The sequence below is a fragment of the Canis lupus genome, chromosome 1, assembly GCF_011100685.1.
Source record: "Canis lupus familiaris isolate Mischka breed German Shepherd chromosome 1, alternate assembly UU_Cfam_GSD_1.0, whole genome shotgun sequence".
NCBI lineage: Eukaryota > Metazoa > Chordata > Mammalia > Carnivora > Canidae > Canis > Canis lupus.
The window spans coordinates 81623333-81644061 of NC_049222.1; the positions used below are offsets into that span (position 1 = coordinate 81623333).

The window sequence follows — 20729 nt, forward strand, 5'->3', positions numbered from 1 at the left end:
AAAAAAATAAAATGTTTATAGTTTTAGCTCTTATATCTTTGATTCATCTTGACTTTACCTTTTCATATGATGTGAAGTAAAGGTAGTTGTTACATTAAAAAAATTTTTTTTTAGTTTTTTAAAAAGATTTTATCTATTAATTCATGAGAGACACACAGAGAGAGGAAGAGACATAGGGAGAGGGAGAAGCGGGCTCCCTGAGGGGAGCCCAATGTGGGACTTGATCCCAGGACCCTAGGATCACCACCTGAGCCAAAGGCAGATGCTCAACCACTGAGCCACCCAAGCGCCCCAGTTGTTACATTTTTAAATGATTGCATTTTTGGTGTTACTAAAATGTCTATGTAATACACTCATTTTTTGCCTCTTGACTCAAAATGCCCAGAATAACACTATTTGGCCCTTTCCAGAGAAGTTTGCCAACCCCTGTGGCCAGGTGCAGTATAAAAATAGAGTGCTTGATAAATGTTTAACAAATAGATTTATTCAATAAATATTTAACTCTTCTACTGAGTACAAGGTGCTTATCGATATATATAAATATATATATATACACACACACATAATGGGGTGGGCAAGGGTCTCAAAGATGAGTGAGAACTTATTACACCTGGGCAAGAATAAATCATACCTAGCTGAGAAAAAGCCAACTACTAGAGATTAAAAATTCTTCCGTGCAAAGGTAAGTCCTGAATGGGATGAAAGCTGAGATGGAAGAAGTATCTCAGATTGGTTTTAGAATAAGATGCATAATCATTTGGAAATCTCTGTGCCATACTGTGCACACACACATACATTTCCTTTTGTTGGTGATGTCTAAAGAAACTAACAGATAGTGAGCTACCAAAGGAGACTGAATTGCTGTCATATGAGAAGAAAAAAACATTTGCAAGATAGGGCAAGTCTTTGTTCAACCCTTTTTCTTAATTAGGAGATAGTCTTCACATGCAGCATAATGTGTGCATTACTGCCTTCCGTGGATCCAAGAATTTAAATGAAAATGCTCTTACAGCAGGAATCTATCTCCCTTCTGACGATCCTCTGGAGGAGGTCCAGCCATTCCTGTTCATAAGTGAGAAAGGAACACATTTCACATTTCAATTTCACTCTCCCTTAATGGACAAAATCATAAATGATGCCAAAAAATAAGAAAACATCTGCCTCCCTCCATATGTAGGGCTCTATACCAGCGGTTCCCCCAAAATCTCTGTCAAGAGATTCTTTGAATAGTGAGTATCAGGGACTAAGTTTGACTATGAATAACAGGAAACTCCATGAAACAGTGATTTAAACCAGAGGCTTATTTTACCTGTAGAAAGGAGGTGTAGAGGTAGGCAGTTCAGAGTTCTCTGGGGCTCTTTCTATGCAGCCACCAATGGCATGTGGTTTGATGCCTCATTGTCACAAACAGCATCTCCACCTCCACCTTCGTATTTATGTATCAGGAAGGAAAAGGGAAAGGGCAAAATGTGCCAGATGAATCCCTGCTCTTTTCTGAAATCTCCACCCACCTCACCTCCTCACTTTCTTTTCCATCTCATTGGCCAAACTTGTGTCACATGACCACTTCTAACTTCAAGAGAGATTGAAAGTATACTTTTTAGCTAGGTAAAACATTTCCCTGCTAATCATGAAAAAGAGGAAATGGATATTATGTCCTAGGAGCGTCATCCACAAATAGCCCTTTGATTTGGAAAGCCCCGTATGACAGAAGCTGACCTCTCATCAGTATCTTGCATAGGTACTTCCCAAACCTTAAGGTGCATACAAATCAGCTGAGAGTATTGTTAAAATGCAGATCATGATTCAACAAATCAGATTTTAGTCTGATAGTCTGAATTTTTTAAATGTTCTGCGGACCATACTTTGAATAGTAAGGTCTTAAAATCAGTGGATCTTCTCATCAATTAGAAATCAACTTATTTCAGGGCTCCTGCCTGGCTCAGTGGATAGAAGGTGTGACTCTTGACCTTAAGGTTGGGAGTTTGAGCACCATGTTGGGTGTAGAGATTACTTAAAAATAAAATACTTTTTTAAAAAAAGAAATAAACTATTTTCTTGTTTTGGATTTGTTTTAATGTGTGAGTTTAAAATTTAAATATTTCCACTACATGCCTACTAATATGATGAAATAAGAACTATTCAAATGAGGGGCACCTGAGTGGCCCAGTCAGTTAGGCATCTCTTGTTTCCAGCTCAGGTTGTGATCTCAGGGTCATGAGATTGTTCCTTGAGATGGGCTCTGTGGGTCTCTGCACTCAGCGAGGAGCTGCTTGAGACATTCTCTTCTTCTCCCTCTGCCCTGTGCTTTCACTGTCTCTGTCAGGTAAATAAATCTTTTTTTAAAAAAAGAACTATTCTAATGACCCATGGTTTTCTTGCCAATTTTTAAGTTTAAGTAATCTTTACACCCAATGTGGGGCCTGAACTCACATCTTGAGATCAAGAGTGCATGATTGGGCCAGTCAGGCACTCCCTCTTGCCAATATTTTTAAACTGGAAAGAAATAGTGAAGAAACCATCAAATGAATTGAATCTATGGGATATTCTACAAGTGGACTAAACTTGTCCAGCACTCAATAGCATGAAAAATCACAAAAGGTGAGGACTGTTCTAGATTTGAAACTAAAAAGATTAAAAAAAAAAAGATTAAAAAAAAAAGATTTTTAAAATCTCAAAAAAAGATTTAAAAATCTCAATTATATACTGGATTAAAAAAAAAAAAACCAACAACAACAGCTGGGATGCCTGGGTGGCTCAGTGGTTGAGTGTCTGCCTTCGACTCAGGGCATGATCCTGGGGTCCAGGGATCATGGAGTCCTGCATCAGGCTCCTGTGGGGAGCCTGCTTCTCCCTCTGCTTATATCTCTGCCTCTCTCTCTGTGTCTCTCATGAATAAATAAAAATAAAATCTTTACAAAAAGTTAAACAACTCAGGACGGAAGTGCTCTGATGTCTGCAACTTTCAAATAGTTCAACAAATATGTATTTTGAGAGACTAAGAGAGAAGGTAAAACAAATATGAGGGGAAATGTTAACAGACCATCCAGGCAGAGTTACTAGGTGTTCACTGTATTGTTTTTCCAGATTTTCTGTACATTTGAAAAGTTTCCAAATAAGAAGTAAGGCAAATGTTAATCATATTACAGTTACATAGCACATAGAGCTAGGAATTGACTTTTCTTTTTTTATTTAGGATTGTTCTGAGAAAGGGCCATTTCCAAGCAATGGCATTGCACACTATAACGTACTCTTCAAGCAAATATGCATTAAGCAGGAAACATTGTCTCTCTCAAAGAGCTCCCCTTCTCCATGATCTCAGAGCTCACAGTACACGTTTAAGGTATACTACAAATGCATTGATAGACCTGTCTCCCTGAAAGGACCAGAAGTTCTATCAAGAAAGAGACAGTCTTATTCACTTCTATTACCACAGCCATAGACCCCAATAAACATTTGTGAAAGCAGGAAAGAGAGCATAAATTGACTGACAACTTTTGCTGTAGTTTGGAAAAGAGCCTGGAAGCAAAATTCAGGATGTGAAACCAGAAATAACCCTGGGCTTGGTTGCATACCACTGAAGAGCCTGGGCTTGGCCGGTTCAGCTACTTCTATGCACAGTGGGGTCACTAAACCTGTCAGACGGGTTTGCTCTGGCAAGCAGGTCATTTGGAGCCAATTCCTTGTGAGGCATTTAACAACGTCAGGGTCCTAGTCAGTACCTGGCATACACAATGAATAAAGATCCAAAGAAAATAAAGACAGTGGCCAGAGGGAAACCATGTCCCTCTTAAATAATCATCCAAACAGAAACAAAACACACTCAGATTGAAAAGAAGTCTTTTAGTTTGATTATATAATCATTTACCAGGACTCTTGTGCTCTCCTGGTTCAACTGTACCAGTGCTGGAATGACTAGCCTTATTAGCAATACCCTTATTTCTTTTATCTCTTTAGATTCAACTACATAGTCTTGATACATGTACAGTTCTTTCTGAGAAGTTGGCTTTCAAGCATCAACTGAGAACATATGAGAGAAAGTTTGTTGTAAGAACTGGTTCAGAAAAAGTTTAACAGTTAAATATGCTTCTATATATTCAGAAAATTTTATGAACTCACTGCATGTAAAAAGTTTACTACGGAATGCATTCTTAAAAACCTATCTGACCACAGATCCTTAACTAGTAACTAAAGACACAATCAGAGAAGAAAGTCAGGTAAATAGTCAAACCAAATCATCATCCCCAGGGCAACTCTAAAAAGGCCTATTTGCTCATTTATATCAGCTACTCTCTAGTCTATGTTCAGCTTATTCTTATGACAAAGTAGGAAGAGTCTGATAGCCATTTACCATTAGTAAGGTAATAAGGTAGGAAGGTATTAAAATATTAGGGCATTATAAAATAATTATTATTGGAAACCAAGGTATTGGAGTTTTCCCAACCTCTAATACCTGCTTCTTCAGTTCTCATGGATCAGGTACATTAGCTGTGATTCTTTTGGTTGCAAGTGATGGAAACCCAATCTAGACTAGCTTAAATAAGGAAATTTACTGGCTCAAGTAACTGGATCCAGGAGTTCAAGTCATGGTAGGAGAACTCTCTTTTTCTTCATCTCATTGATCATAGTCTATTGATATTGGTGTCATACTCATGTAAAAATGTTCCATATCTTTGCAAGGATGGCTGCCAGAAGCCCCAGGGTTATTTCATATTTTCTAACTTGTTATCTTAGAGGAAGGGGAACACAGATTTTCAGATGGCTCAGAGAAGTTTCAGGAATGATTTGGTTCAGCATCTCATGAACCAGTCTCTGTAGTTAAAGGATGGTGTGTTCTCAGTGTCCAGGCTTGGGTCATGTGCTCACCTCTAAAATAATCTCTGTGGGCAAGATGGTGGAGGGCTCTGATGCAGCAGTCCTGGGTCCTGTGCTCTTTCAGAAGCGAAATTAGTCCTTTGTCATCCTCATAGATGGCACTGGATTTTCAAAGAATGGTAGATGGGTGCTGACCGATCGTGTTTCACTCAGAATATCTCCCATTCTTTCTTGGACTGAAAAATCACTATAAACAATGGTGAATCAATGTTCAGTGCAGACTCAAAATTAAACAGACCAGCATTATTCCCAGAAAGACAATGTGAATCTATTTTGAACACACAAACAGTTCAGATATGTGGGCTCCAATAAAAAAAGTTAAATATATCTTAAATAAATAGTAATGACTCCTACACCTGATTATACAAATATGTATGTATTTATTTGTTCATTGTAGGTAACAGAACATGATGGTTAAGAGTATGGGCTCTGATATCACAGTGGAGTTAGAATTCCAGCTCTAATGCTTTCTGGTTCTGTGAACATGTCATTTAAATTTTCCGAACCTTAGTTTTGTCAACTGTAAAATGGGGGAAATAGCATCTGCCACACAAGATGACATGAGTTAAACTCTATAAAATGTTTAAACACAGTCCCTGGTGCCTGGGAAGCACTCAAAAACTGTTTAGCTGTGTCCCTTCAACAAATCCATTTATTATCTTCCAAATGTTTGATACCATGGATTTATTCCCATGGCAATAGGTAGGCTATGAAAATATGATTTCTGCCCTTGGGAAACTTGAAGTATGTCCGCAAAAAAAAAAAAAAAAAACCACCCAAGTACATCATATCACCTTACAGTGTGAAGTGTTACCATGATTGCCTCAAGAGTTGGGGGATGGGGGGAAGGTAGGCACTACAGGTAACCCTTTCTGAAGTGGTTTAACTTGCTCTGGGCCTGGGAGCGCACGTAAAGTTCATAGACCTGGTGCGCTGGACCAGCATTGCAGCCCACACTGTGCTCACCTGATGGGAGCATTAGCATCACTTTGGAGACGAGTAGAAATACAAAATCTTGGGCCCTACCTAGGGTGACCAACCATCTGGGTTTGCCAGGGATGCAGGGCTTCCGGCCGGAAATGGAAAATCCCAGGCACCCTGGGACATGTTGGACACCCTTGAACAGCAGACCTGCTGATTCCAATGCTGGAAGCTAGCCCAGGAATCTGTGCTTTAACCTGCCCTCCGGGTGATTCTTAAACAACACCGGAGAGGCCCTGTTCTAGAGGAGAATAAAGTGTGAGCAGAGGCTCAGAGTGAGAAAACTGTCCAGCCTGGCTCCTTACTCTCCACAGCTGCTTCCTGGGTGCCAGCTGCCATGTGGAAATGAAACTAGAGCCTCTGGGGCCTGGGAGAGCAGGCGTCTGCCTCTGCCTAAGCCAGGAGGACACAGGGATGAGAAGGCTCTGCAGCCACCTGCTACTTCCCTCATTCTGCCTCAGCGCCACCTCAGTCAGGGGGAAACTTTCTCTGAGGGGACTACTGGGGGAGAGAAGAGATATGGGGGAGGGGGGAAGAAAGATGCAAGACGTTTTGGGGCCTCGGCCTCTGGGCCTGGTTCACCCTGTTGTTCGTCCTCAGACTTGCTACTCTGACACAGGATTCCGCTACCTCAGTATTACAGAAACTGCATCACCTGCAGCCCCAGGATTGCCGTCCCTTTTAGGACAAGGTTGACTCCAACACAGAAGAAAAGAACTTGCTTTTCCTCTCTCTTCACGCTTCTCAAGAATCTTAAACTGACTTTGTCCAAGGTTACTCAACCTTGGCCCCACAGACATTTTATCATTATTAATATTACTCATGTTATTGAGGTGTAGTTGACACACGATGTTATATTCGTTTCAAGTGTACAATATATTGATTCAACAGTTCCTTACGTTACTTGACGCTCACCACTGAGTGTAGTCATTACTGACATTTGGGGCTGAGTAATCTTTTATTGTAGGGGCTCAATTGGGCATTGTAGGATGTTTAGTGGCATCCCTGGCCTCCGCCCACAGTAGCCATCTCCTCCATACTTGTGACACCCCAAACTGTCTTCAGATATTGCCAAATATTCCCTTGGGGTCTGTGTGTGCAAAATCCACCGGCTAGTAAAGAATGACCGCCCAAATCCCCTGCCTGCAGGGCAAAAGGGCTGTGGCTTTCCTGCCAAGCACACAAGGTTTTTGAGACTGCTCCAGGAATGGTATTTTCGGGCCAATATTCTCAGACATGCAAGGTGTATAACTTTAGTTTTTATATCCAAACTTAATTCCTGTCTTGAGACTTCCTCCACAAACCAGTCAGTGCAAGGTAAGCTCAGACAACTCAGATCTTTCTCGGTCAACTCATGGTCATCTGTCTTTCATTTCCCCTAAGTGCCAGAGGAAGGAACAGGGTGGTGGTCGGAGGGTGGTTTAGTCTGAGGTTATCATTTGTCCAAGCCAGTTTCCATACTGCTTCTGTCCTCTCAACCAGTCTTGAGCCAAGGCATCTCTTCTCTGTGGTGTTTGCTCAGATGTCCAGATTCCTTTCTCTGATTAGAAGTGCTGTGATCCATCCTGGTGTCCCCTACTAGATCCCTATAACCCTGCCCCACAGCCATTCTTGTTCCATTGCCTAACACCGTACAACTACACCTACACCTAACTTGTCCTAACAAGTTATACCAACTTTCAGATATTTTTCCTCTGGGCTCCAGAGCCACAGGAACACGGGTTTTCTTCCCTTACCAGTTCCAGGTTGCTATTCTATTCTATTCTATTCTATTCTATTCTATTCTATTCTATTCTATTCCTCTTACACCACAAAAATTTTTTAGAATCGGGGCACCTGGGTGGCTCAGTCAGTTAACCATCTGCCTTCAGCTCAGGGCACGATCTCAGGGTCCTGGGATCAAGCCCCCTGTCAAGCTCCCTGCTCAGTGGAGAGTCTGCTTCTCCCTCTCTCAGTCCCACCCTCCCATGCTCTTAAAAAAAAAAAAAAAAGTCTTTATAATCACCCAGTCCGATACAGCTACTGGCTGTCAAACACTTGAACTGTGGCTGGTCCAGATGAAGATAGCTGTTAGCATAAAATACATACTGAAACTCTAGTTTAATATGAATAAAAAATTCATTGGTAATTTTAATATTGAACACATGATAATGCTTTGAATATTGGGTTAAATAAAATATATGACTAAAAATAACTTTACCCTTGAAGAGTAGATACATGATCTTGACCTGGTCCAAGAAAATATTCTTTTTGTCAGGGCATATTGAATCAGTTCAGGGAGGAGCCATTGATTCAAGCTCAATTAATTACACTCAACCTTGGACTTTTTGCTGGAATATCAGTAAGGAGGAACTCTTTTTTTTACTGGAGTTGCCAATAAATATAGATAAGCATGGATTTTCTAGCAGTCATCTTGCCACCATGCTGAGAGAGGCCTACCTGAGAGTAGAGTGCGGAGGAAAATCTAGCCAAAAACATTTAGAAAGATGGCTTCCTTATGATGTTTGAGCATCTGGATTCAGCAGAACCTAAAATCAAGACAATCCCTGAACCTCTGAGCCTTAAGTTCTGGTCAATTCCATTTTTACCTTGTCTGCTCATACCAGCCCTCTGTTGCCTGCAATCATCATGTTCTGGCAGACACAGATGAGATCCTATGTCCACAAATCAAGGGTATTTTGTTTTCCTTAATATTCTTTAATATAGTACAAGACAAACAAATATCAAACCACAAACCATATGTGTGTGTATATATATATATATATATACATTTATACATATATATTTTATATTTATATATATTATATATATTTTGTATTTATATATGAGGCACTGCAATTTGCTGATTTTTTTGAAGATTTAACTTTTTTGTGGAAATGGGATTTGGATAGAGTTCAGTAGTACAATTTTAGGATGATGTAGCTTTTTTTTTCCCCACTGCAGCTCCATCCTCCAATATCATTAGCAAATAATTTTGAACATTTTTCCAGTAGATTATGAGATACATAAGGGCAAATCTTGCTTCTTCCAGTTCTCATTATGCCAGTGCTTCATACATAGCGGGTTTTCAAAAGGTTAGCATATGAGTATGAATATAAAATTTCTTTGGATTGCTTGTGTGTGCTGGGTCCGCCATACCCTCACTAACACAACAGTTCCTGTTTATGCTACATACTCAGAAGAAAGAGACAAACTCTCCACAAAGTGGAAACTGTTGTGTTTTAGCTTTCCCTGGCTACCAAACCACTCCATTTGTGATATCAAACCCACTTCAAGGAGATTTCTGTGGTTAGTTTTGGTGTGCTCTCCCGGGGATGTATCAGCTCAGAAGTAACTTGATTTATCAGATTACTAACTGTTGTACTATATAAATATTACCAGAGGGGTCAGGTTACTCACAGCTGCTTAGTAAACCACTTCAAAACTTAGTCACTTGAAACAATCACGTTTTCATTTTATATCAAGATCTGTGGGCCAGCAGTTAGGGCAGCCCTTGACTAGTTAGTGACTCTTCTGCTCTATGGGGTATTGACAGGGGTTGTGTAGCGGTATCCAACTGGGCTGGGCTGGAGAGCCTAGACGGCTTGACTCATATCCCTAGCACCTTGGCTGGAGGGAGGATCTCAGCCATGTAGTCTCAGAGTCTCTCCCCAGATTTTTATGAGGCAGCTCAGGGCATCGGGAATGTGATTCAAGAATTGGGAAATCTAATTTGCTAGTCCCTTATGGCCTGGACTTGCAAAATGATACGGAAGCATTTCTACTACAATCAGTCAGTCCAAATAGCCATATAGCTTGCCTGGCTTTAAGAGGAGGGAACTTATGCCTCACCTCTTGAAGGAAGATGCTTTCCCAAATTGCTGGCCACGTTTAATCCACCACAGCGACATTAAAAAGGAAGGGAATGGACTTTCATTTATTTTCCATTTATCAAAGAATGACTCAGGTACTTAAGAAGATAGAAGACAGCTATATTTTTTTTCTTCAAATCTACATTTCTATCCAGTATTGGCCAAGTTTACAGAGTTTAAAATCATGAAGAAAAATACTAAATGTATACAATATTTAGGAGACAAGGACTTGGAGCACTTTCTGATGTTTGTTCCATTCATGATGGTCTTTAAAAACCACATATTTGATTCAGATATTGAAAGTCAACATGCATTTTCAAGAGGACTCAATGCTGAATTCCCATGTGGACCAGATAAGCCATGCAGGGTGTTTGTCTACTTCTCTGCCTCTGCTGGGAAGCCTTGCAAAAACGATTCCCGTCTGCTGTCACTCCCAGATAGCCCAAATCATTCCCAATGACTGTGCAAAGTACAAACTCTTCCTTTTCCACATGGTATGAGAGTAATCATGAATGCATCTTTGGTGTTGAAAATGAAGTCTTTGATGATGAAGATGATATTAACAAAAAATAATACTGTCAACTCCTAATGAGTGCTTATTAGTTTCAGGTAAGGAGCCAAAGGAGTTGTATGTATTATCTCTTCTAATCTTCATAACAACCCAGTGATGTAGGTGTTATTCATTCATTCAACAGATACCTGTTAAGCACTACATAGCTTCCATAAGACTTCACTTTTAGCACTGAGATTTCACAGAGCTTCAAATCAAGATCATCCTAGAACTTCTCAGTCCTAAAAGCCAATAAATTCTTTTTTTCTTGTATATTTTTTTACTGGAGTTCGATTTGCCAACATATAGCATAACACCCAATGCTCATCCCGTCAAGTGCCCCCCTCAGTGCCCATCACCCAGTTGCCTCAACCCTCCATCCACCTCCCTTTACACTACTCCTTGTTCGTTTCCCAGAGTTAGGAGCCTCTCATGTTCTGTCTCCCTCATTGATATTTCCCACTCATTTTCTCTCCTTTCACCTTTATTCCCTTTCACTATTTTTTATATTCCCCAAATGAATGAGATCATATAATGTTTGTCCTTCTCTGATTGACTTACTTCACTCAGCATAATATCCTCCAGGTCCATCCACGTTGAAGCAAATGGTGGGTATTTGTCGTTTCTAATGGCTGAATAATATTCCATTGTATACATAGACCACATCTTCTTTATCCATTCATCTTTTTTTTTTTTCCATTCATCTTTTGATGGACACTGAGGCTCCTTCCAGTTTGGTTATTGCTAAAAGCCAATAAATTCTGTTTTAACTTGTCCACTTACATTGTCTCTGTGACTTAAAATTAGCCCTGAAAACACAAACAGAATCCTATGTCCACAAATCAAGTGTCCTCAGGGGTATTTTGTTTTACTTGATATTACATAATATAGTATAAAACAGACAAGTAAAAAAATCACAAATCCCAGGGCACCTGGGTGGCTCAGTCAGTTAAATGTCTGACTCTTGATTTCAGCTCAGATCATGATCTCAGGGTTGTGAGATTGAGCCCTGCTTTGGGCTCCGCATTGGGTGTGCAGCCAGCTTAAGATTCTCTTTCTTTCTCTCTCTCCTTCTGCCTCTACCCCCTTCCATCTCTATGTAAAAAAACATACACACACATAAGTCCCATATAACTGATTTTTCCACGACTTAACTTTAATGTTGAGAATGGGATCTGAACAGAGTTCAGTGATACAATTTTAAGATGATGTGGCTTCCCCTGATCCAGACCATAGGATATGGTGGTGAATAAGACAATCATGATCCCTCTTCTCATGGAGCTTACCTTCATTTTCTGGTAGGAGAAGATGATAAACAAATAAAGAAGGAAAAAGACAGGAAAAACCAGGTAGTGACAAATGCTACCTTGGAAGAGTACAAGAATATGATGATACCGAGTGAATGGTGCAAGGCGGAGTGGCTACTTTAGGCTAACCTTTTTTTTTTTTTTTTTTTTTTTTTTTTAGGCTAAGTTTTGTCAGGGAATTCTTCCATTAGTAAGTCACCTTTAAGTTGAAACCTATATGTCAAGTAGAAACCAAATATTTCAAGATCTGGAGGAAGCATGATCCAGCTGGCAGAGAAGATAGTACAAAGGCCCTGAGGTATAGGTGTGACTACAGTATATTTGAACAAGAGGAAGAATATTAGAGAAAGATAGAGAAATAGGCAATGGCCCTCTCATGTACGTCCTCATGGTCTAGAACAAGATTTTATTTTAAACTCTGATGGGAATCTATTGGAAAATTTTAATCGAGAGAATGATGGGATATGTTTTGGGATTCTAAAAGCTCATTCTGCCTGTGCCATCCTTTGATAAGTGGACCTTAGAGGGTCAAGAATGGAAGCAAGAAGACCGATGGCCAAGCTCTTGTTTTAGGTCATGTGAGAGGTGCTGTTGGCTTGGACAGAAGTGGTGGCAGCAAATACAGAAATGAATATACCTGGGGAGCCATATGTGACATAATAGGGAGCCTCATTCACAAAGATTAAGTGTGTGTGATATTCCTGGAGCTGCCCTGTGTGAAAGGTGGTTCCAAAACAAATTCAAGATATGATTTAAAGGAGGAAGCTATAATTGCTAAGATTAAGGTATAGGAAGTGGTGCAAAGAGGCAGTCAATTGGATATTTGGTAGTGCGGAGATGGAAAAGATAGCAGGGAAATGAGTTTTGGAAAACAAATTTACGATTTTATTTTGGACTTATTGAGATGCCTATTAGATCCCAAAGCCAATGTGTCAGAAAGGCAGATGAAGTTAGGGTTGAAGTTAAGCTTAGAAGTTCGGGGGAGAAGTCATTGGTAAATGATATATTTCTTATAGAAGAATAAATATTTGACTACAACTAAGATGAGTTTGATAATGCTGAAGTGATATGCCCTATCAGATATCAAAATAATCCACAGAGCACCTATAATCATATCAAGATAGCATTGATATAGGAGTAAATAGATTGCTGGAAGAACAGAGACTCAGAGAAATGAATTTCAGTCAATACAAGAATGTCATAGAAAGATCAAAATTCAATTCATTGGGAAAAGGAAGGAATGTTCAGTAAATGATGTTGGTACAACTGGCTATCCATCTGAAAGAAAATAAAATTATCTCCTGTCTTACACATTTTTCAAAAATTAACACCAGATGGATATTTAAATGTTAAAAAATAAAATAATAGATGTGCTTGCAAAAGATTCTATGATACTGCATGTACAATCTAGAAATAAGGAGAGGTGCCTGGGTGGCTCAGTAGGTTAAGCATCGGCCTTTGGCTCAGGTCACGATTTCAGGGTCCTGGGCCCGAGCCCCACGTTGAGCTTCCTCCTGGGTGGGGAGTTGGCTTCTCCCTGTCCCTCTGCCTCTCTACCCTGCTTGTATTCTCTCTGTCTCAAGTAAATAAATAAAATCTTTTAAAAATTTTAAAAAAGAAATAAGATCTTACAAAGACGGGAACTCCAGAAGTTCCATAAGAAAAATATTTGAGTATGTAACAATAAAATATTTTCTGTGGCAAAAGATTCCATTTAAAATGATAAAGGACGAACAATATATCTGAAAATTTGCAATTCAAATGGCAAAAAGGTGACATGCAATACTGAAGATATATAATCTTTCAGGCTGTCGAGAAAACGACAAATGACCCAATTTTTAAAAAATGAACAAAAGACATAAACAGAAAACTCACTGAGTAGCAAATGCAAATGGTTACAAACTATGAAAAAATGTACAGATTCATGAGTAGCCAGAGAAACACAAAGAAAGCAACACTTTATTATTATTTGAATCCCTTCAAGCTGCCAAAAAGTAATGAGTGATAATATTTATTGCTGGTAAAGACACGGATATTCTTATCTTTGGCAGAAATGTGGATTGTTTTAGTCTTTTTGGAAAGGAATCTGGGCTACATCTATTAAAAATGAAAAATGTATATATCCTTCAGTTCAACGTCTTTTGCCTGGGAATCTATCCCACGGAAATAAAAGCCCCAGTGCACAAGGATTTATATACAAAGATGCTATTACAGTATTCGTTTTTAGTAGCCAAAACTCGGAAATAAAAACCAATGCCTTTTGGAGGGAAAAAGCTAAATGGAATATGATATAGTCCTTTCACATGATGGAATACAATGTATGAATGTATGAATGACTGAATCAGGAGTAAGCAGTTTACTCAGATTCCCATAAGGTATGGTTGATGAGAAAAGCAAAATATCGAGTCCATGTAATATGGCCTCATGTTTAAACTAATGATGCCAAGCTTCTGTGAAGTTTATGTATACTTATAAGTGTTTTTATCCTTAAGATTGAGGATATCTTAAGATTATAAGAGTATAAAAAATAGAGAAGAAAACATACTAGGTTGTTAACACTGGTTTATTCAGGAGGGGAGAGATATAAGGAGAGGTAGGCATTTAAGCAAAAAGAAAACAGGCAAAATGAAAATCTCTGAACTTCTCATCATAAAGATGGTTACTCCTTAAATTCTAAAAGATACCTAACTGCCATAGCCAAAGTCACTACAAACAGTAGAGATTCCTGCCCACTCACAGTATTTGAAGGCAGGCTTCCTTGTCATTAATTCTAGCCTTTCAGTAGAAGTTATATAATAAACAGTTTCTGCGTTTCAGGCAGGGAATATTTTGGAGCAACACGTGGACATGTTGGCTACCTTAGAAACATAAATGTTGAGTATACCCAGCCACCAGCTATAATTATTACCCATTCATCCAAATTATCATGACTCCACTGACTCTTACCTATCCCACTCATCTGAAAGTGAAAATCACTGGGTCGGGGTAGGGGAAAAGTGGAGAGTGGGGAGAAAGACTTAAAACATTATGGAGAACACACCGGGCTCAGAAAACTGAATGAGAAATTAGGAACTCCGAAGAACAAATTAGAAAATTGGGAATCACTTGGACCCACTCTTCTGGATTATGGACAAGCAAACACTACTGATAACTGGTCTGCTTAAGAGTTAATACTCCTGTAGGGGCACGTGGGTGGCTCAGCTGATTAAGCATCCAGCTCTCAGGGTCCTGAGATGGAACCCCTTGTTGGCCTCTGCACTCAGTGTGGAGTCAGCAGGAGATTTTGTCCCTCTCCCTCTGTCCCTCTCCTTGTTCTCTCTCAAATAAGTAAGTAAGTAAATAAATAAATAATTTAAAAAGAGTTAATACTCATGTATACGACTGAAACAAATGTTTCATCAATAACACACAACAGCATACTTTGATATTTTCTATTTCTATTCTATTCTTTTTCAGTAAAAAAAAGTCTGTCATAACCAGGGATGGGTCACAACTGTAGTCTGAAAAACACTGCCAAAGAATAGCAAGCAGCTTGTGTGCATTAGTATTAGTGCTATTTTAGCTTCGTGAACTTCAACGTCATATTTTGACTCCATGTTACTGGTTAAAATTCTAAGATGCTGCATTTGTTGAAGGGAACAGCATCTTTCCAGCCCTCTGTTTGCACATTTCTTGGAGTTCTGAATTAGACACAGGGCAGTCATTCCCTCTAAGCAAGCAAGTTGGGGCTGCATTACACATAAGTGTTTTCTAAATCATACATGGATTCTTGCAGACTTGCTTATTGGTTTTTCACTGTCTTTGACTACAAGAGCCTTCTTTTCTCTCTTCTAGTTTCTTTTTCTTATTTCAGGCAAATTCTTTTTAATTTTAACTTTATTCCATTAACTAAATCTTATTTAGAAATACAAGGATGAACAAGAAAATCTCCCTTACCCACAGAGTAACTAGGAGAAAAATCAAACAGATGTAATAGAGCAAGATGTTGAAGAGAGGAACATACAAGGTTTCTTAGGCAGCAGGGAAAGAAGGGCCCACCTGCCAAGGGGTGGAGTTGGTTTCTCCAAGGAGATGTTTTTGGGAGAGAAAGTACCAAACTTTGCCTGGGATGAGGTGGGAGCTGGCATTCCTAGAAGAGGAGACTGCATGGGTCAAGACATGGAGGTGGGGAGAACATGTAATTACATTTTTCTGGAGTTCTGAGAGAGTGATGGGAGGTGAAAGAGGCTCAGCTAAAGCAGGAGGTTAGTTGAGGGGCCCACTCTGTACACCAGTGGGTTGTGGAGAGCCACCCTGGTGACTCCATGCTCTCACTGTCTATTCCCTGGGAAGAAGCAAGGAGGGATAGGTTCAGATTTCAGGGTCTCAGTCTTAATTACTTTCTTTTTTAAAAAAGATTTTATTTATTTATTCATGAGAGACACAGGCCAAATATATATATATATATATATATATGTCTCAATATCTTATTGAGACATAAGTAGAGGGAGAAGCAGGCTCCCTTGGGGGAGCCCAATGTGGGACTTGATCCCAGAATCCTGGGATCATGACCTGAGCTGAAGGCAGATGCTCAGCCATTGAGTCACCCAGGCATCCCCTTAACTCCTTTATACTAGAGTGATAGACTATCTGAAGCCTGGAATTGTACCTGGAATGGCCAGGTCCAGGGTGCGGCATGGACTCAAGGGACATCAGAGGACTCCCAGACATATAGTTCATCTCTGGCCCAGCACTTGCCAGGTAGCTGAAACTCATGTCCATGCTGTGCTCTGATCTTCAACAGGGATTAAATGGAATTGCAGGAATAACCCATGAAAAGAAATATCCTTTTTTACTAAGGCCTCTTTTCAAAAGTACCCCTTCCAGGAAAGATATTGCAAATAGTTTAATAACTTAAAATTATTCTCATCCCACCCCTAGATCCTAAAGATCAAGCAGATAGAGTTGTTAATAATAGACATGAAAATAAATGTCTTGTGATATCCTCATTTTATAGTTCTCACTAATTATTACTGCTCAATAACAAATTTAGGTTTATGATTATTTTTAATACTAAATGTGAAAGTCACCAAAGAAATAATTGAATGTCAGGGTTGGGAGATCCCTTTGAGCTTATTCTGGTTTATCTTTCTCATTACATTACAGTTGAGGAAGGGGAAGGCTAAATAACTTTATGTGAGCTGCCCCAAACAATTTTATACCAGAGAATTAAAATCAACCAAAAAGCCATGACTCAGCATGACTTACCTTGTTCGTAGATGCCCCTTTAGTCTCTTAAAAGTGTGTATGCATATTCCCATAGTAAAATTTGTATCATACTGTTTATATTTTTGTATCTTGCCTTTTTCACTCAATATATTTTGAGCTTTCCCCCAAAGTCTTTAATTGGTATTCATATAAGCTACATATTCAAATATTTAATGACTTATCTCATTGTATGTATACACGATCATTTGTTTGACCTATTTATTTCCGGTTGTTGGGCATTTAGGTTGTTTTGGGTTATTGTTGTTATTAGAAATAAACACCTTTATACATAAATCATGACTTCTCTCTGATTATTTCTCAAGGGGAGAATTACTAGTTTAATAAAAGGGGGTAGATGCATTCAAGACTTCTGATACATACTGCCAAGCTGATCAGCCCAGGAAAGTTTTTCAGATTTGCCATAAGCAATAGGTTTCATATCTTTTTTGGAATCTTAGCAATACTGGACCTAATAGGTCCGTCGTTCCAGCTAACTTAGAGTTCAAATTTGTCCATTTAGATCATTTAAATCATTTCAACATTTAAATCATCTTAATCATTTAAAACACAAATGATTGTAATCATTAAAAAATATTAATAATGATGATACTCTTGGCCTCTTAGGAGTTCTTTTTTTTTTTTTTTTTTAAGATTTATTTATTTGTTCATGAGAGAGCTAGAGACACAGGCAGGCTCCATGCAGGGAGCCTATATGGGACTCGATCCCGGGACTCCAGGATCATGCCCTGGGCTGAAGGCAGGCGCTTAAACCGCTGAACCACCCAGGGATCCCTAGGAGGTCTTATTCTCAAATTATAAATTTAGCTGTTAAGAGCTAATCGAGAAAAGTGTGATTAAATGGCTAAGGATCAGATGAGAAATGTTCAGGAGGTCTCCTGTAGGGGTCACTGTTACTGTCAATTTATGCCTGCAAGGAAAGAAGTGCACATTTAAGAATGTAAGCACATTCATTTTTAATGTCTGATCCGTTCCCATTCCCTGAACCGTAAAATAAATAATAAGACCTTGAAGCCAGATAGCATCACAATGCCAACTTTCTTATATAATGACAAATACCACTCTTTCCACTCAATATGCTCTTTAGTTTGAATTGATGGAATATATGCCACTCGTATGAAAGGCACTTATGCCTGCTTTTTAATAGAGGAGGCATTAGCTAATTGCCTAACGCCATAAAGTGTTTACGGGCATACAGTGACTTGAAGAGGGGAAGGACAAGGCATTCATTGCTGTGGACAAGATCCATCCCTCCACGTTCCCATTTCTGCTTTTCCCGTGGACCTCTCTCTGCACTGTTTCAGAAAGCTATCTCCACGGAAGACAAAAACCAGATGTTGCAATGTGCATTCAACTGTAGCATTTGAGGACAAAGAGGTGCTTTTCAAAAAAAAAATTTTTTTAAGTTTTTATTAAGCAGCTCAAACAGATCCCGACGTCCCGGGAGCCGGGTCAGTGTGGCTGTGCGGACACACCTTTGCAAGGCAGCGGCCGTCGGGCTTCAGGGCTGGGGCACGAACGAGCCAGGTGCTGCTGCAAACGTGTCAGCCCTCTCTCTACAAAGCAGGAGTCATTCCCCTCACAAAATGCAAAGTAGCCAGCCGTGTCCCATTTCCCCATCCCCAGCCGTCCTCACCAGGTGCTCCGACGGAGGGGGGGCCGGGAGGATATTTACTCTCTGCTCAGGCGCGCTCCTATTTAATTGAACCCAGCGGCAGCTGCCTCCGTGAGCGCGGTGCCAGCGGGGTCAGGCTGCCCAGCGGACCAACCGCTTAGGCCAACCCCGAGCTGGGCTGAGGCGTCCGGGAAGCGGAAGGAGCCCGTCTAGGCAGCCCAAGGGTGTGTGGTCGTGTCGCTCGTGTGCGAGCCTCAACTTCGGTGCAGGTGGAGAGCTCGACCTCGCCCCCGGTGCTCTGCGCCCCGCCGCGGACGCTGGGCTCGGTCCCACTCTTCTAGCAGCTGGCAGGAGCGGAGGCCCAAGTTGGCGAAACTCGCTCACCTGTCGGAGCCCGCACCTGGGCAGGAAGCAGGGCCCTGCGGCCGGGGCGCGCTGGTTACCGCAACCTCCGCCCGCCGCCCTCCGGGTGCAAGGACCACACTGCCAGGGAGGCAGGTGTGGGGGCCACTCCCAGAAACTCCAGGCCTCTGCCCCCAGCTCCTTGCTGCCCCCAGGCACCCTCGGTTTGGCGCACCCCGAAGGCCAACTGGGTGGACGCCAGGGCTGCAGGTCCGAGACGCTCCGCCTCCTTCTGCCACTTAGAGCCACTAGCGCCAGCGGGAACCCGTGCGCTCAGTCTTAATCTGCGGTCACTTTCGGAACTTTCCAGGCAAAGACTAGCTAGGCCCTTTGCCTCCAACCGACGCCGTGCCTGCCGCCCGCCTGGGACCCCACCAGGGCCGGGAGATCCCGCTCTCCCCCCCCGCCCCCGCCCCGCCCCACCGCCGGGCACCGACGCCCCAACTTTTTACGCGCGGCCTGCGCCCCGCGACTGGCTGTCGGGCTCCTGTCCTAAGGGGCGTGCGCGTCCTCCGGGTGCCGGCCGCGCCCCCATCCTCTCGGCGGGCCCCTGCTCCGGGAACCGCTGAGGGGCTGGCGTGAGCCAGGATCGGCCGGGCCTCGCCTGTGCAGTGCTCCGAGTCCATCCTCGGGGAGGGGACCGGAGCCTCAAAAGGCCAGGCTTCCCATTTCAAAAGTCAAGGCAGCCTTGTCCTTGTCGTTCCGCACGCGGGGGCGCGTGGCGGGTCGGCGGGCGACAGCCGGCGGAGGAGCGGGGCGCCGTCGGGCAGCGCGCGCCATGGCGGGCTGCTGCTGCTTGTCTGCGGAGGAGAAGGAGTCGCAGCGCATCAGCGCCGAGATCGAGCGGCAGCTTCGCCGCGACAAGAAGGACGCGCGCCGCGAGTTCAAGCTGCTGCTGCTCGGTGAGTGGCTGCGACTCCGCGGCCCCGCGGCCCGCGCTCGGCTCCTTCTTGCCCCCTGGGGGCCCGCGGGCCGGTCACTCGGGGCCCTACGCACTCCCCAGTTGGGCGACCTTAGAAGGCACCCTTCCCTACCCCCAAACAGACGAGACGTAGCATGCGATCAGGTCTTGCCTTGTTTGCCCCCCGCCCCCACAGCCCCTTACCCCATCCTTCTGCCCCCGGCGCGCACGGCTTCTTCAGAGCCTGGTCTTGCACGTTGGGGCAGGTGGTGGGGAGCTGCCTGGTGAACACGCAGCTCGAGCCCTGGCCGCCGTGCTCCGTTTTAAGTAGTGCGGTTGAGTGAGTGCTTACCGAGTGTGGACTGTGCTCACTTGTGCTCGCATCACTGGGCCGTAACCTGGGAAGGTAGTAACCTCTCCCCGTCCTGGAGAATTAAAAATGAAGGCCCTGAAGATTGGTAAATTTGCTTTGACAAAAGACAAAGCAGATACCGGATCAGTAGTGGGGGGACGTCCCAGCCCCGGCCACTCACCCTACTGTGACCTCAATCACCTCCTTTTGGTGACTGGCCCGGCCAGTGTTTGTAGCAGGCCCAAGCCTCCCGGCTCAGCTCAGCTTCCCTCCGGGTGTGCGCCTTCCTGGAGTTCGGACCTGGTTGCCCCAGCTGCGTTGACTAGTCACTCATCCGGCTCTTAACTCTCCAAAACAGAGAAAATGTTAAGGCTTGCCCAATTTATGTCCTAGGGCAAGGATCTCCCCTTTTCTGACTTTCTAGAATCCAGTTCAATCCATTTGCTATCTGAGAAATATTTACCTTTTCCTTCAGACAAGGATATTAGCAGTTAGATCTTTCTAGATAGTTCCAAGTGTTTCAACTCTTTCATCCCTTCCAGACAGGAATCCTGCCTTGTACCACTTTATTAACCTTGAATATTAGGAGTCACCCTCCCAGAAAGCTTCAAGGAAAGAAAAGTTGATCTA

At 42.1% G+C, this 20729-nt stretch overlaps 1 protein-coding gene and 1 long non-coding RNA gene across 3 annotated transcripts in view; one reads left to right on the top strand and one right to left on the bottom strand.

Moving 5' to 3' along the window:
- Window positions 1-475: 475 nt before the first annotated feature.
- On the bottom strand, window positions 476-20552 carry LOC111096633. Of its 2 annotated transcripts, XR_005354103.1 has the most exons (5): window positions 20281-20552; window positions 20100-20172; window positions 4867-5062; window positions 1310-1426; window positions 476-1062 (listed from the first exon to the last, which is right to left on the bottom strand). It is a non-coding gene; the product is annotated as an uncharacterized LOC111096633 (long non-coding RNA). The 2 variants fall into 2 exon arrangements; XR_005354102.1 differs by lacking the exons at window positions 20100-20172; window positions 20281-20552 and adding an exon at window positions 19952-20093.
- The window catches only part of GNA14 (G protein subunit alpha 14), a 185242-nt gene continuing 183144 nt past the window's right edge, over window positions 18632-20729 (top strand). The window contains exon 1 of the mRNA XM_038527036.1: window positions 18632-19748. Within this exon, the coding sequence (XP_038382964.1) occupies window positions 19625-19748 (124 nt within the window). The 5' untranslated portion in view covers window positions 18632-19624. The remainder of the gene's footprint in view (window positions 19749-20729) is intronic.